General features: G+C 36.8%; 1 protein-coding gene across 3 annotated transcripts in view; it reads right to left on the bottom strand.

Moving 5' to 3' along the window:
- NOX4 (NADPH oxidase 4) overlaps window positions 1–13,457 on the bottom strand; it is a 258,114-nt gene that overhangs the window by 17,580 nt on the left and 227,077 nt on the right. For all 3 annotated transcript variants that reach the window (XM_069071048.1, XM_069071047.1, XM_069071049.1), the window contains 3 exons: window positions 6,746–6,854; window positions 4,094–4,162; window positions 2,809–2,909 (listed from right to left, as the gene is read on the bottom strand). In XM_069071048.1, coding sequence (XP_068927149.1) covers window positions 2,809–2,909; window positions 4,094–4,162; window positions 6,746–6,854 — 279 coding nt within the window. The remainder of the gene's footprint in view (window positions 1–2,808; window positions 2,910–4,093; window positions 4,163–6,745; window positions 6,855–13,457) is intronic.

Genomic DNA, 13,457 nt, shown 5'->3' on the forward strand with positions numbered 1-13,457 from the left:
AGAGAGAGAGAGAGAGAGAGAGAGAGAGAGAGAGAGAGAGAGAGAGAAGAGTGAAGGAATGAAGGAGAGAAAGGAGAGAAGAAAAAATTGTGTTGGCTAAGCTACTGACCAAGAATGAATTGTTGGCTCAGCTGAGCAGTAGATGTGATGAAACAAAGAGTTCCATCTGGGTACAAGAATGAAGATAATAAGTAGAGAAGAAAGTAAAATAAATCACTGAATAAATTCACAGTAAGTACTAGAAGTGGTGTCTGAATGCTCTTTAATGGGGAATCAGGGAGGTATAGAAATTACCAATTTACCTTTAAAATGAAGCCCTAGTGATAGAACTTTAGGGAAGTTGGCACTTGGTGAGTTCAGGAAAGCTGAAACTTGAATTCATACTGAAATCTGAGTAGAACTAAGGACTAGGAATAAAAAAGCAGACAGTTTCTAGAAGCAAGCAGAGGATAATGTGTGTATGTATATGTGTATACATATGGGTGTGTGTGTATTTTTTAATTAGGAAGTATTCAGGAAATAAGAGAGGAGAAAATACTTCTGAAAAAGTCTCAAGGAAGTAGCCATAATCAGAACAGCAAAATAAAAATGATCACTTAAAGTCAGCAGTAACTACTTGGGTCACTTTGGGCAACTCTCTTCATTCTGCACTTGAGTTCCTTCATCTGTTATATGAGAAGATTAGCCTAGACTCACTTCAGTTCCATTTAGCAAACATTCATTAAGCACCTACAAAACCCAAGGCATTGTGCTAGGCTCTAAAGATATAAAGATGAAAACCATCACTTTATCCGACATCAAGGTCCTTATAATCTACTTGTGGTAGGCAGAGAGAAATAATGAATAAGTACCATACAAGGCAGAGTGTGAAAAAAGCAAAAGAGGGACACAGCAAAATATTCTAAGAAAAGTTGAAAAAAGAGGGATCATTTTCAATTAAGGGAAGAGTAAGGGGAGTCATCAGAAAGGCTTCATGGATGAGGAGCACCTGAACTGAGCTTACATGAATGCACGGTACTTAAAGGTAACAGGAAAAAGTAGATCGTTTGGATTGAAATCTAGAGTATACTATGGGCAATCATGTTAAATAATGGTACAAAGTTAGATGGAAATCAGATTATGAAGAACCTTAGTTTTAGTAGCATGTATTTGATTCTATATTCAATAGGGAGGTAACAACACTTTTTCAGCAGCTGAGTTACATGTAAGGAAGATGATTTTAGTGTCCCTGTGAAGGACAACCTGGAGAGGAAAAACTAGAGGGACACCAGTTAGGAAGCTACTACAACAATTGAAGTTCTCTACTGGTATGGGTTTCTAAAACCCAGGGTCACCTCATGACATTATGAGATATAAGTGGACTATATTATTTTTTTGTTTATTTGAGGATAATTACAGTATTTCTATGTGTAAGTTTTCAGTCATTCTTTAATACTAATAGTACTGTAATGGTAATGGAATGAAAGATCCCATTGTATTGGCTTGGTTTTCGGGTTAAGTGTTAAAACTCAGAGCTTGTGAATCCCACTTGTGGGATGACTTGTTGACTTGAAGAAGGGGGTCCAGGTAGAGAGAAGCCAGAAGAACTTTTGGGAGCAGCATCATGGAGAGAAGAGAGGAGAGACAGAGACAGAGAGAGACACAGAGACCCAGAAAGAGACAGAGAGAGAGACAGAGAAGGAGGGAGAGAGAGAGGGAGGTAGAGGGTAAAGGAGAGGGAGGAAAAGGGAGAAGGAGAAGGAGGGAGAGGAAGAAGGAGAAGGAGACACAGATGGAGACAGAGAGGGAGAGACTGCTGAGAGCCAGCTGGAGCTGCCCAGGACTTTTGAGAACTGCCATTAGGGGCTGCTGAGAGCTGAGGAGACATGACTGTGGTACCAGTATTCTGCCAGTCTGTTTTAATATTACTTGGTCAGAGTCATTTGTTGATAGAGGCCTCAGATCCTGTTGGGTCTAGATTGATTTTACAGGCAGAATGTGAACTGAAGAGGATGCCAGCAATGTGCATAAATTTGTGGTGTCTTTGTTAAACTTTGTCTTTCCAGGAACAAAAATTGCTGAGAACTTGCCTCGGGTCAAGATGAAGAAAAGACCTCTCTTTGGATACTGAATGCTGTGATGATATTGTAACCTAGTTGTGACCTAGGGGTGGATGGCCTTTGTGTTCTGTGACTGACCAAATGAATGTACTTTGTTTATGATTGGAAACTAATCTCCAATTGAGAATACTCAGGGGTGGAGCACTTTGACTTTTGTATTTTGTGACTGAACTGAGAACTTACTAAATGATTGTTACCCTATATTTTGATTTTCTCTTTTTTTGTGAATGTTTTAATTTGTTTAATTTGTTACTGAATATATGGAGAGTTACTATGCTCTTAATCAGAACCTGGAAGTTGCTTTTGCTTGGCATTACAAATATGTACCCAGAGCTTTAAGATTTGCAAAGCACTTTGTATGTGTTATCTGATATTATCCTCATAACAACACTGGAAAGTAGGGGCTGTTATTGTCCCCCTTTTTACAAATGAGGTAACTGAAGTAGACAGAGATTAAGTCACACAGCTGGATAGTGTCTGAGGCCAGAATTAAAAGACTTCCTGACTCCAGCCCTAGTGCTTTATCCCCTGTACCACCTACCTGACATCAAAATTCATCTAAGAAGAAGTCCACTAGTAATGCATCCTAAAACATTTCAATATTGTATCTACATAAGCTGCTATGATACCTTAGAAAGCAAGCACAACAAAGGTTGATATTAATTTAATCGCTAACCGCATTTCAAAATCCTATAGGATCAGTACTTACCCTCTGTTACATTTGGCTATTTCATCAAAGAGAAGTTTCCATCGAGGTCTTCCAATAAAAAGTCTAGAATTCAGTGCTTGATACTTTTCACCGATTATTTTCTGCCAAAAATAAAAAGTTTCATTGTGCATGACTTACAGATTTTTCAAGATAACCCATTGATCTGACATTGTTCCTACTAACACCATGGCTCCCTACCAAATCACTGGAATGAAGAATATTTAAGAATTAAATGGAAAGGCAATAATAGCTACTTTTAGGCATTATTCCTTTCCTCTTTTTCATTTAATTCCTACAATTAGCTTGAATGTCATCCTTACAAATTGCTAACTTTCTTCAACTAATCTGTTTCCATGTTTTTTTTAATAACCATAGTATGTTAACAAAGAATGTGATCTAATTACTTATTCTCGGCATAGATATTTTATAGATGCTATTACAACACAAAGACTAATGTCATAGCTGACTCATTATACAAGTGAAATACTACAAATGAGCACCATAAATTTGGAAATACATTCACAGTCATGACAAGCTTAAAAGAAAAGAATAGTTTGAAGGTATTGGTGCAGAACCAATGTATACAATGGTCTCTCAAGACACGCTTATTGCCTAAATGATGCTTACAATTGACAAAAAGCAATGGAATTGAATAAGGGGGTTAGAGTAGAGAGAAATTTGCTGTTGTTAGCAGACAGAGCTCTAGACTGGGAGTCAAGGCATAAATCAGGACATTAACTGTGGTAGAATGGCACCTAGTCATACCTAATATATAGAATAACATGCAAATGAAAGACAAAAAGTTCTGAAGTCAAATCATAACCAGTGAACTAAGTCCTCCATAAAGCACTACAGGAATGCAAGTTGTTGTGGTTATCATTATTGCTGTGGTTATTGATGCCTAGTTACACGTCTGCTTTACTCTTCAATGCTAGATTTTCCTGTAAGGAAATTAGGCCAAATGTACGTTCACTTTCCCTCTCTAATGCACCATTCCACTTCCAACCCAGCACAGAGAACCTTCATAAAAGCAAACCCACTGATACAGATTGCATGTAGACCACTGGAAGGCATTGATAGCTTCAAGGATGATCAAAGAATTTTAAGCACAAGATTCTGAAGAGAAGGCCCTTGGGACAGAATGTCTTTAAAAATGCCTTAAAAGACAGGTTTTTGCTTGATGGCTTCTTGTTTAAATTTCCTGAGGGCTTCAGCTGCTATGCCAGATCTCCCCACATTAGGCCTGATAAGCCTGTTGTACTTTCAGACAGCCTTCATCACATACCTGTATCCCATCTGTTTGACTGAGGTACAGCTGGATGTTCACATAGTCAGGTCGGTTCTCCTGCCAAAGCTGGGAGGATATAAAAAAAGAAAAAAAAATACCGGCACATTGTCTTATTTTTTTTCCTGTATATTTTATTTCCTGACAAATTTTATGTTTCTGTGATTCCAAATTCTGCCAATATCTGGGACTTACATATCACATATCCAAATCTGTGCAAAATATTATTCTAGGTACTGAGGAAGATACAAGGTTTAGAAAAGCTAATAATCTCTGTCCTTATGGAGCATATATTCTGTATATATTACAAAAAGGTACAAAAGTGCCATGTGACATTTGAGAAAAGGTCAATTTTCAAAGAACAAGAGAGGAATTGGGGGTGTTTGAATTGAGTATTAAAGAACAGTAGTGATCTTGTGGGAGAAAGGGATGAGAAAGAACATTCCAGGAATAGGGAACACTGTGAGTAAAAGACAAAATTAGAAAATCACAGGGGATATGGGGGATTGCTCCTGCCTTCTCTCTGAGATAATCTTCTTTGTATATACCTCATATGTACATGCATGTTGTCTCCCTCATTAGAATGTGAACTCCTTGAGGCCAGGGACTATGTTTTTCATCTTTTTTTTTTATATCTCTAGTGCTTAGTACAATTTTTGACACACAGTGAGCATTTAATAAATGTTTATTGACTGATTGACTGACAGGAAACAATGAAGTGATATGATTATACTGCGTCATAAGGAAAATTAGGCAGTAGTGAAGGATGAAATGGATGGTAGAGAGAATGGAGATGGATAGCCCTCCATTAAGGGAAAGACTTTTCAATAATCCAGAAGGGTTGTAAAGATGTGTTGTTGAGGGTTATCACCATGGAGGTGACAGTAGGAAGGCAAAAAAGGAGAGAGATTTAAGAGATGTTGCTGATTTCGACTTAATGGAAGTTCATACTTATTGCATTTTTGAGTAGGGGTAGGAGCCAAAAATTTCAGCCATGGTATACCGTGTGAGGAACAGCAAGAAAGACAGTTTTCTTTGTTAGTGGAGTATAAGTAGAGGAAAATAAAAGTCTAGAAAGTAAGTTGGAGTTAGGGTGATTTTAAATGTCAAAGAAGTTTTGTATTTGATCCTAGAGGTTATGGGAAGGCAGTGAAGTTTACTGAGGAGTGACTTGGTCAGATTCATATATTAGAAAAATCAGATTGACAGCTGTAGAGAATAGACTGGAAAAGGGAGAGATTTGAGGATAAGGCCAATTAAGAAGTAATCGCAATAGTACAAGAGAGAGGCAATCAGTTTTTGAAATAGTATGGAAGCATACAAGGAATCTAGGCACATTTTTTAAAAGTTACAAAGAAGATATATTCTTAAATATAAGTAATGAATAATATTTTTAGGCCTGATAAGTACTTTGGCTCATTTGGATTTACCAAAAAGAAATATAAGTTGCAACTTAGAAAATGGTGTTTAAATTGCTCTGCAATTTTCAATTCCCACCCTTTAGTTAAAACACATTTTAAATGCCACCTCTTCCATGAAGCTTTGCTTACTATCCCAAGTCACTAACAACCTTCTCCCTTGGCCCTCTCATAACACTTTTGTTATGGTCCACTATTACACTCAGCACATATTATTTATTATGTATTGTAATTGTGCATTCTTGTACTTTCTCTTTTCACTAAACTGTAAGCTCAGGGGAAGCAACTTTGTCTTACCTAAACTTTGAATCTTCTTCAGGACCAGGGATAGCATTCAGTATATAGTAGGTTCAGAGTACAGTAGGGGCTTCAAAAAATGTTTGTTGAATTGAACTGTTTGGTGCCTACCTAGCCACAACAAATAAAGATTACATTTTAAATTCAGTCCCTAATGCTCTTCAGGACAGGTATACAGATTAGCTGTAGAGCAGGTACTCCCTGAAGCAAGGCAGTAAGAATCTAAAGAGATTCAAAATCCTCCTCCGAGTCCAACAGGGTTGTTAGCACCCTCATGGGGCTGCTGTGCAGAAAGAGCTTTGAAGATATCAAAGTGCTATAGAAATGTGTGATTATAATTAGTAAAATAGCAAAATACTTTGCACACAGCAGAAATTTACTATGTTTTTGCTGAATGAATGATGATAAAGAAGAATCTCAATATTTTGAAGTTAGCAAAAGATGGAAAAGTTGTTCCTTTCTCCCTTTTCTGTTTCCTTGAACATAATTGGGGGAAGGGGGGTTTCATCAATTTAGGACTAAAATTTGATTGACTTTAGAGGTCATTCAGTCTTCATTTTGAAGACAAGGAAACTGAAGTGCAGAAAGGTTCAGGTTTTACCAGGGGTGAATGGCTGAGCTCCAGTGTGAGATCTCAGGTCCTTTGCCTCTCAATCCACTGATTTTTCCACCACCATGCTGAGGCTATATATTCAACCACTGTGCTTCCCTGATAAAGTTAACTGTGCTTTCCCTACCCTTTCACTCCCATAGCCCTGTTTTCCTTTGGTTTTTCATAGAGCTTCATGACACATTGGTCATTATTGACAACAATCCAGCTGATTCTTTTAAATAGCCCTCTAAAAGGCATAAATGAATGGCCAGTATCAAAAAGAGCTGGCACTTATGCCCTGGGGGTGGGGGGGAACACCTATCAATTGTTACTTTACCAAATTACCTTGTTATGTAGCACACAGAGTAAATCTGCAAACCAGTGAAACGACTTGATATCCCTGCACACCCAGATGAAATACAGTCTTCTGAGCTTGTATGGTCTCCAGTCATCCCTTTAAAATTAAAATGTCAAATTAGGGAACAAGCAGCAAAAAAGCATTTAAAGATACGCCTTAGAAAATTTACTTGCTATTAGAAAACAATCAATAATTAGAGCAGCCTGTGGACATCTTGGTGTCTAAAGATGTATCAGTGGTTGAAGCTCCCACATTAATTTAAAACAAAATACTGGTACTAAACCTCCATGTAATGATGTATGAATCCCATGAGTAAAACATTTATACCTGAGGTGTGCCTATTATGTATCACCATATCACCTGTCTGATAGATCAATGCAAAAAAAACTGGCACATTTATCAAAATAATACCAGTCCTGAACTCTTAGGGGGAATAAACAGACTGGATTTCCCTGGATCTTGTGGCTGGAGAGATCTCATTCCAAAAGTCATATGATCTTGACCTGTATTCCCAGAAATCCCGCCCAAGAGCCATTCCAGAAAATGGGTTGTTTACCCTACTTTTTAAAATCTTCAGGGGAGAATATTGCACAATGCCCCTATGTAATGGATTCCAGTGTCACACATTCCAAGAGTGTGTGTTCCTTTTTATTATGATGATGAATTAGTTCTGAGGTTAAGAATTTGTTCTCCCAACAAAGGGGATGTCCAAATAGTCTCTAATGTGCTATTGAAAACAAATTACTCTGGCTTGAAAAATATGGTTATTTTTCTAAGTATTGTTAGTGTCCCCAAATTTACACAAGACATCTGATGGACAGAGAGGAGAGAATAACAAAACACACATAAATACATTTTTCTTGCTGATTCCCTATTTTTACATTCCCCAAAATAAACTTTTAATGTGAAGGTCTATGTCCACTTTAGAAAGAGACAGGAGCTCCTTTTTTTTTTAAATTTCCTGCTGACATTTTTCTTGAGAGATTTTATGCCAAATAAGACCATTCAGTGAACTTCTTCTTGACAGTCTCCAATTTAAAGTGGCTGATGGCAGAACACTTTCTGGTTAAGGGATCTTACCTTTGGATCCTCTCCATTTTGGCTAGGCTGAATCAGTTGGTGACCCTCATAGCAGGGCTGAAGGGCTAGCTCTATGTTTTTATTTTTCTTGATGTATTACTTTTAAGCAATCATAGTATAGTGTAAAGAGGGATTCAGATATTAAATAATAAGAAATAATATTATCCCTTGTTATTTTAAGGTATTTTGTTGCCTTTCATATATTTTGCCATTTACAATTATAGTCCTTATATTAGACCAAAAGATGAATATTAAGATCCTAATCTCTCTCTCTCTCTCTCTCTCTCTCTCTCTCTCTCTCTCTCTCTCTTTCTCTCTCTCTCTCTCTCTCTCTCCCTCTCTCTCCCTCTCTCTCCTTTCCTCCCTTGCTCCCTCCTCTAACATTTAGAACTGAGACACATCAAAGTTTACCTCAAATAGCTATAATATATGTTAACTCACCATGCCTTACACCATCTTTAATAAAAAAAACTACAACAACACATAGTAGAGTGAAAAAAATGAGATTTATTTTTCATATTGACTGATTGTGATTTCCTCATTGTCTGACTATTCCATTTCACCAGAATTTTTAAAAGAATTCACTAATAAATCTTGCTAAATTGTTGATAGGGGCCAAACTACATATTAAGTTCAATTTGAGGTCCAGGTCTCCATTAGAAACACAATTAAGGTCAATAAATGTTTCCAAATGGGCATATCCTCTCTAATTTTGAACAGATTTCAATTAAAATTATACAAGTAGAAGCTGCAGAGACATGAGATTATATACTATTATATGTATAATATACAAAACTACTAGTGAAAATAAGGAAATTAAGATTTCTGGTGGTGATTTTTTTTCTTAGCTACACATTTTTCTTCTTTAAAATATTTATTTTAGCCTTCTTTCTAAAAAAATTCTGACTCCCAAATTATCTCCTTCCCCCCAGGTCCTTCCCAACCATTGACAAGGAAAGCAATATGATGCTGATTATACATGTGAAGTCATGAAAAATATATTTCCATATTAGCTATGTTATAAAAAAAAGAAGGAAAGAAAAATAAAGTGAAAAAAGCATACTTCAATTTCTTTCAGAATTAATCAGTTTTCTCTCTGGAGGTGGATACCATGTTTTCATCATGAGTTCTTTGGAATTGTCTTGGATCATTGTATTGATCAGAGTATTAGCTATGTTTTGATACTAAGGTTGAGATATGTGCTTTTTAAAAGTGACCACACATTGAATATTCTATCTCCACTGACAAGGATCTATTTCTAATTGGGAAGATTAAAAATCTTAGACATTTGGAGGGGGCCAATCCAGTTTCCAAAAAAATTTATGTGTTTCAGGCAATAATATTTTATGTATTATAAACTTAGGATTCTTCTGTATGACAATATAGGGGTTTATTTGTTTCTAGCTTACATTTTTTTCTTATAAAAAGATTAATGGTGCCCCTTGAATCAAGGTCATTGAATGTAATGCTCTCATACTAACTATTAAGAAAAAGGAAATGTAGAAAATCATCAGAACCAGAATAAGGTATTTGTGAACAATGAACACACATTTGAAAAGTATATCCCCATGAGTTTCTGTGGTCTTGAATCTTCACATGTGCAAGTGCATTCATCACCAAACACTTATGTCCCCAGGATCACAGTTGTTTTTGTTCTTAAAAAATTCAAAAGTATCACAACCCCATCATTTTCCACTCTAGTTCTGCTAGAAAAAAATCCAACTCCAAGAAGTTCTATGCCCCAGCCTCCAATGATGATGCCTAGATTTAGGATCCTAATATTTTTTTCAGGATATGGAATACAACATTTACCTTGTTTCTCTTTGCCATTGTGCCAATGAGAGAAAAACAGAAGATCATTAAATCTTGGAATTAAATAAAAGGTCATCTAGTCTAAGCCACCTACCTTATGTACATATCCTCTAAAAAGAGACCTGACAAATGACCATCAACATTTTGTTTGAACAGTCACAGTGTCAAGGAACTCAACAGTTCTCAAAAAATTTTAATCCAATTTTTATGTCTCAAATTAATGGATTTTTTTCAACACAGAAGAGTAAAAATGGAGACTGAAAAATTCTGCTTTCTGTCATTTGGTAACAATACATCAGCTGGGTGAAATTGTTGACCCATTTATTTTCTTATTCTACTTGATTTTCACAATTTAAAAAAAGCCTTTAATAGTCCACTTTTTTTTGGGGGGGAGGGTAGGATGGAATGGGGGAAGGATGTAGTAGGAAAAGGAGAAGATACAAGTCTCAGAGGGAATTTCCTTTCCCAGGAGATCCCTATAACACTGTAATCACATGTCCCTAAATCCCTAAGTTAACCAAGGAAATCTAAGGGGGCAGAGGGGAAAGGGTGGTGGGGATGGATGGAGGAAATAAAATTTCTGATCCCGTCTGAAGTAGAAGAAACTGTTAGATGGGCAGGGGTAGGTTATGTTAGGGTAAAGAGGGAAAGAATATTTAACAGTGATTATAAATAATTTATGTTCCAGGAAACTGGCTTACAGCTCTACATCTGCTAGAATTTCTTTAAAAATGGAAATAACTTAGTACTGTCAGCAGCTATCAAATGTCATCATGTACTTTGACCACCAGGAAGTAAGTAGCACAGTCAGGCTCAAAATGACTGCTTTGGGATTATGAAACCAAAATGAGATTACAAGTGGGAGTCTATGTCCAAGCAATAGCAATTATTAAAGTAACTATTTGGAAAAATAGGTAGCTATTCTGTAGGCAGAAAAATGTATTAAACTGTAGCTGGGGTCATCTTGCTCCCGAGTAGGATTTCCTTCCTTCCTTCCTTCCTTCCTTCCTTCCTTCCTTCCTTCCTTCCTTCCTTCCTTCCTTCCTTCCTTCGTTCCTCCCTTCCTTCCTTCCTTCCTTCTTTCCTTCCTCCCTCCCTTCCTCCCTTTCTTCCTCCCTCCTTCATTCCCTCCATTCCTTTGTTTTTTCTTTCCTTCTTTCCTTCATTCTTCCTTCCCTCCTTTTTTTCATTCTTCCCTCCCTCTTTATCTCCTTCCTCATTCCCTCCCTCCCTTCTTTATCTCTTCCTTACTTTTTTTACATCTACTGATAGATCTCTATTTTTAACCTTTCTTTTGACCTGTGTCTATTATTTCATTGTTGTTGGGAAATATCAGTGCACAGATGCCATATATCAACACAGATATGCTACTGAACTGTAATTTATAGTCTCTGTGAGTTGCCTGGAGCATTAAGGGAGTTGTCTATGATCACAAAGCTATTGTGCTTCAGAGACAAGACCCAAGTCCTGACAGCAAAAGCAGTATTACACCATGCTGCCTCTCTTACTCCTTATAGCCAAAATACTGTTAGCCAGATAGAATTTAGTCAGCCAGTACAGTATTTCAGAAAAAGTATGTGATAAATGAATTTTACTTTATTATTTCTAGGCTAAAATCTGAGGCTTTATACTAAATCCCATGGAGCATGTGTGTTTTATATTATCTACTATTTTATAGCCTTAGTAGATAAGTCTTAAATACTTTTTTCCCTCATATCTATGAGGTGAGGGGATAATAGGACTTAGAAATGAAATGGATCTTTTAAGTTTAGTTCTCTAAAATAATTCACCACCCTCTCTCTTTTATAGATAAGCAAAGTAAGATTCAAAGAAGTCATATTACTTTCCCAAAAACATACAATTCATGAGTAGTAGAGCTTAGAACCCAACTTATATCTTCTTCAAATCCACTATATTTTTCCTACCTCACTGTCATGCCTTTACCTAGGAGATTATGTATTGACTGAGGTAGAATTTGGACATTATAGTGGACAATAAATTGGATGGGCATCTAAGAACAGCTCTTTCCTTAGACTTCTTGTGGGTAGCATATTTTACCATTCTGGGCCACAATTAAAATTTGTAAAACAGGGGAATAGATGCTCTCTAATTTCCCAGTTAGCTCAAAATCCTTTGATCCCACTGGTTAGTCAGTAATACTGAGGTCCTGGGAGGAAAAAGTATTGAATACTAGAACCCTGAAGTTTGTTCCAGTGATTGTTTAAAAGGAGGTTTATAGGATTGGGAGACAGAAGAACACAGCTCCAAGCTTCAATCTTTCACCCATGATTAGTTAGACTGTGAATAAAGATAGACTTCCTAACTTCTCCTAACATAAGAAGGGACCCTATTCTCATCCCCTCCCCCATTAAAAGAAATCTGATTTGTTTGCAAGTTAGCAAAGTGGCACAGTACAACAAGTATGAGATTTGGAACTGAAAGCCCTAGGTTCAGGTCACAACTCTGCCATTTACTATCTGTGAAGCCTTAGACAAATCACTCAAATTATTTTTGACTCACTTTCATCATCTGCAAAATGAGGCTGGACAAAATTACTTTTAAAGTCTTATTTAGGGGTGGGTAGGTGGCGCCAGCCCTGGAGTCAGGAGGACCTGAGTTCAAATCCAGCCTCAGACACTTAACACAAAACTAGCCATGTGCCCTTGGGCAAGTCATTTAACCCCAATTGCCTTACATCCCTCCTCAAAAGAATAAAAAGTCTTATTTAGTTCTAAATCTGTGTTCCTATGAAGTTGTTCTCCTAAAGAGAAATTTAAATATGGGAAGCCTGCTATCTTACAGATGGGTAGGAGTAATTTTGTTTTGTATGATTTCTTAGACATTCACTGGGGGGAACAAGAGGGTGGCATCATTTTGTTTTTCCCAGAAAGCATGCGATTCACTTATAGACAATGAAAAAAGATCAGATAAAAAGGGTTAAGAGAATGTGCCATTATAGTCTAATCCAGTACATCACATCTGTGAAGTGGGATTTAAAGCCTTCTAAAGACCAGATTAGTAGTACCCAGGTAAAGCACACTATATCTCTAGGGCCCATTTCATATGAAGCAGTTTAATGATGACAGTGGCAGAAAAGATGTATTTGTGTAAAAGAATATATTTTTATATTCCTTGGCAAATAGTTATGATATTGCCAAACATTAATAAAGCCAGCATTCTGACATGTAATGAGTAGAAAAATATTTTTTGCTTTACTGTACTGCTAGTATATGCCTAAAAAGCACAATAACCTTCAAATAGGATCTGGCGAGTTTGGGATAGAAAATGATCTGTGATACAAATATAAAGACACAAATTTCCTTGTGAACAATGTAGAATGATGATTTAGTTCAACAGTTTAATTTATAAAGAAGCAGATGTAGATAATTTATTTATTAAAAACTAAAGAAATGTGACTATAAAGAAACACAGTTTCAAGGGCCCTGTGGGTGACTGTGGAAGCTTTTAGAGCTGTAAATATGATGCGTAATTCAGATCATTTACATATACATGGTTTATTACTATGGGCAATATATTTAAAAAGAAAAACCACATGGACACTTAGGGACTGAGGTATGATTTTAAACGAATTATTGATATGAAATGGGCAATTTAGGGTGTTGTGACTTGTTAAGTGGAAAATAAATCACTGGGAATCAAGAGACTCAAATAATTCACTGAATGTTAGTGATTTACAGGTGAAGGAATCTAAGAGAAGAACATGACACAGGAACAAAGGTAGAAGAATTGAAGAGGGAGTGGGGAGGGGGAGGGGGGGGGGGGGGGGGGGGGGGGGGGGGGGGGGGG

This window comes from Petaurus breviceps, unplaced genomic scaffold (genome assembly GCF_028583685.1).
Source record: "Petaurus breviceps papuanus isolate PSGF00001 unplaced genomic scaffold, PetGlider_PUasm1.0 90823, whole genome shotgun sequence".
NCBI lineage: Eukaryota > Metazoa > Chordata > Mammalia > Diprotodontia > Petauridae > Petaurus > Petaurus breviceps.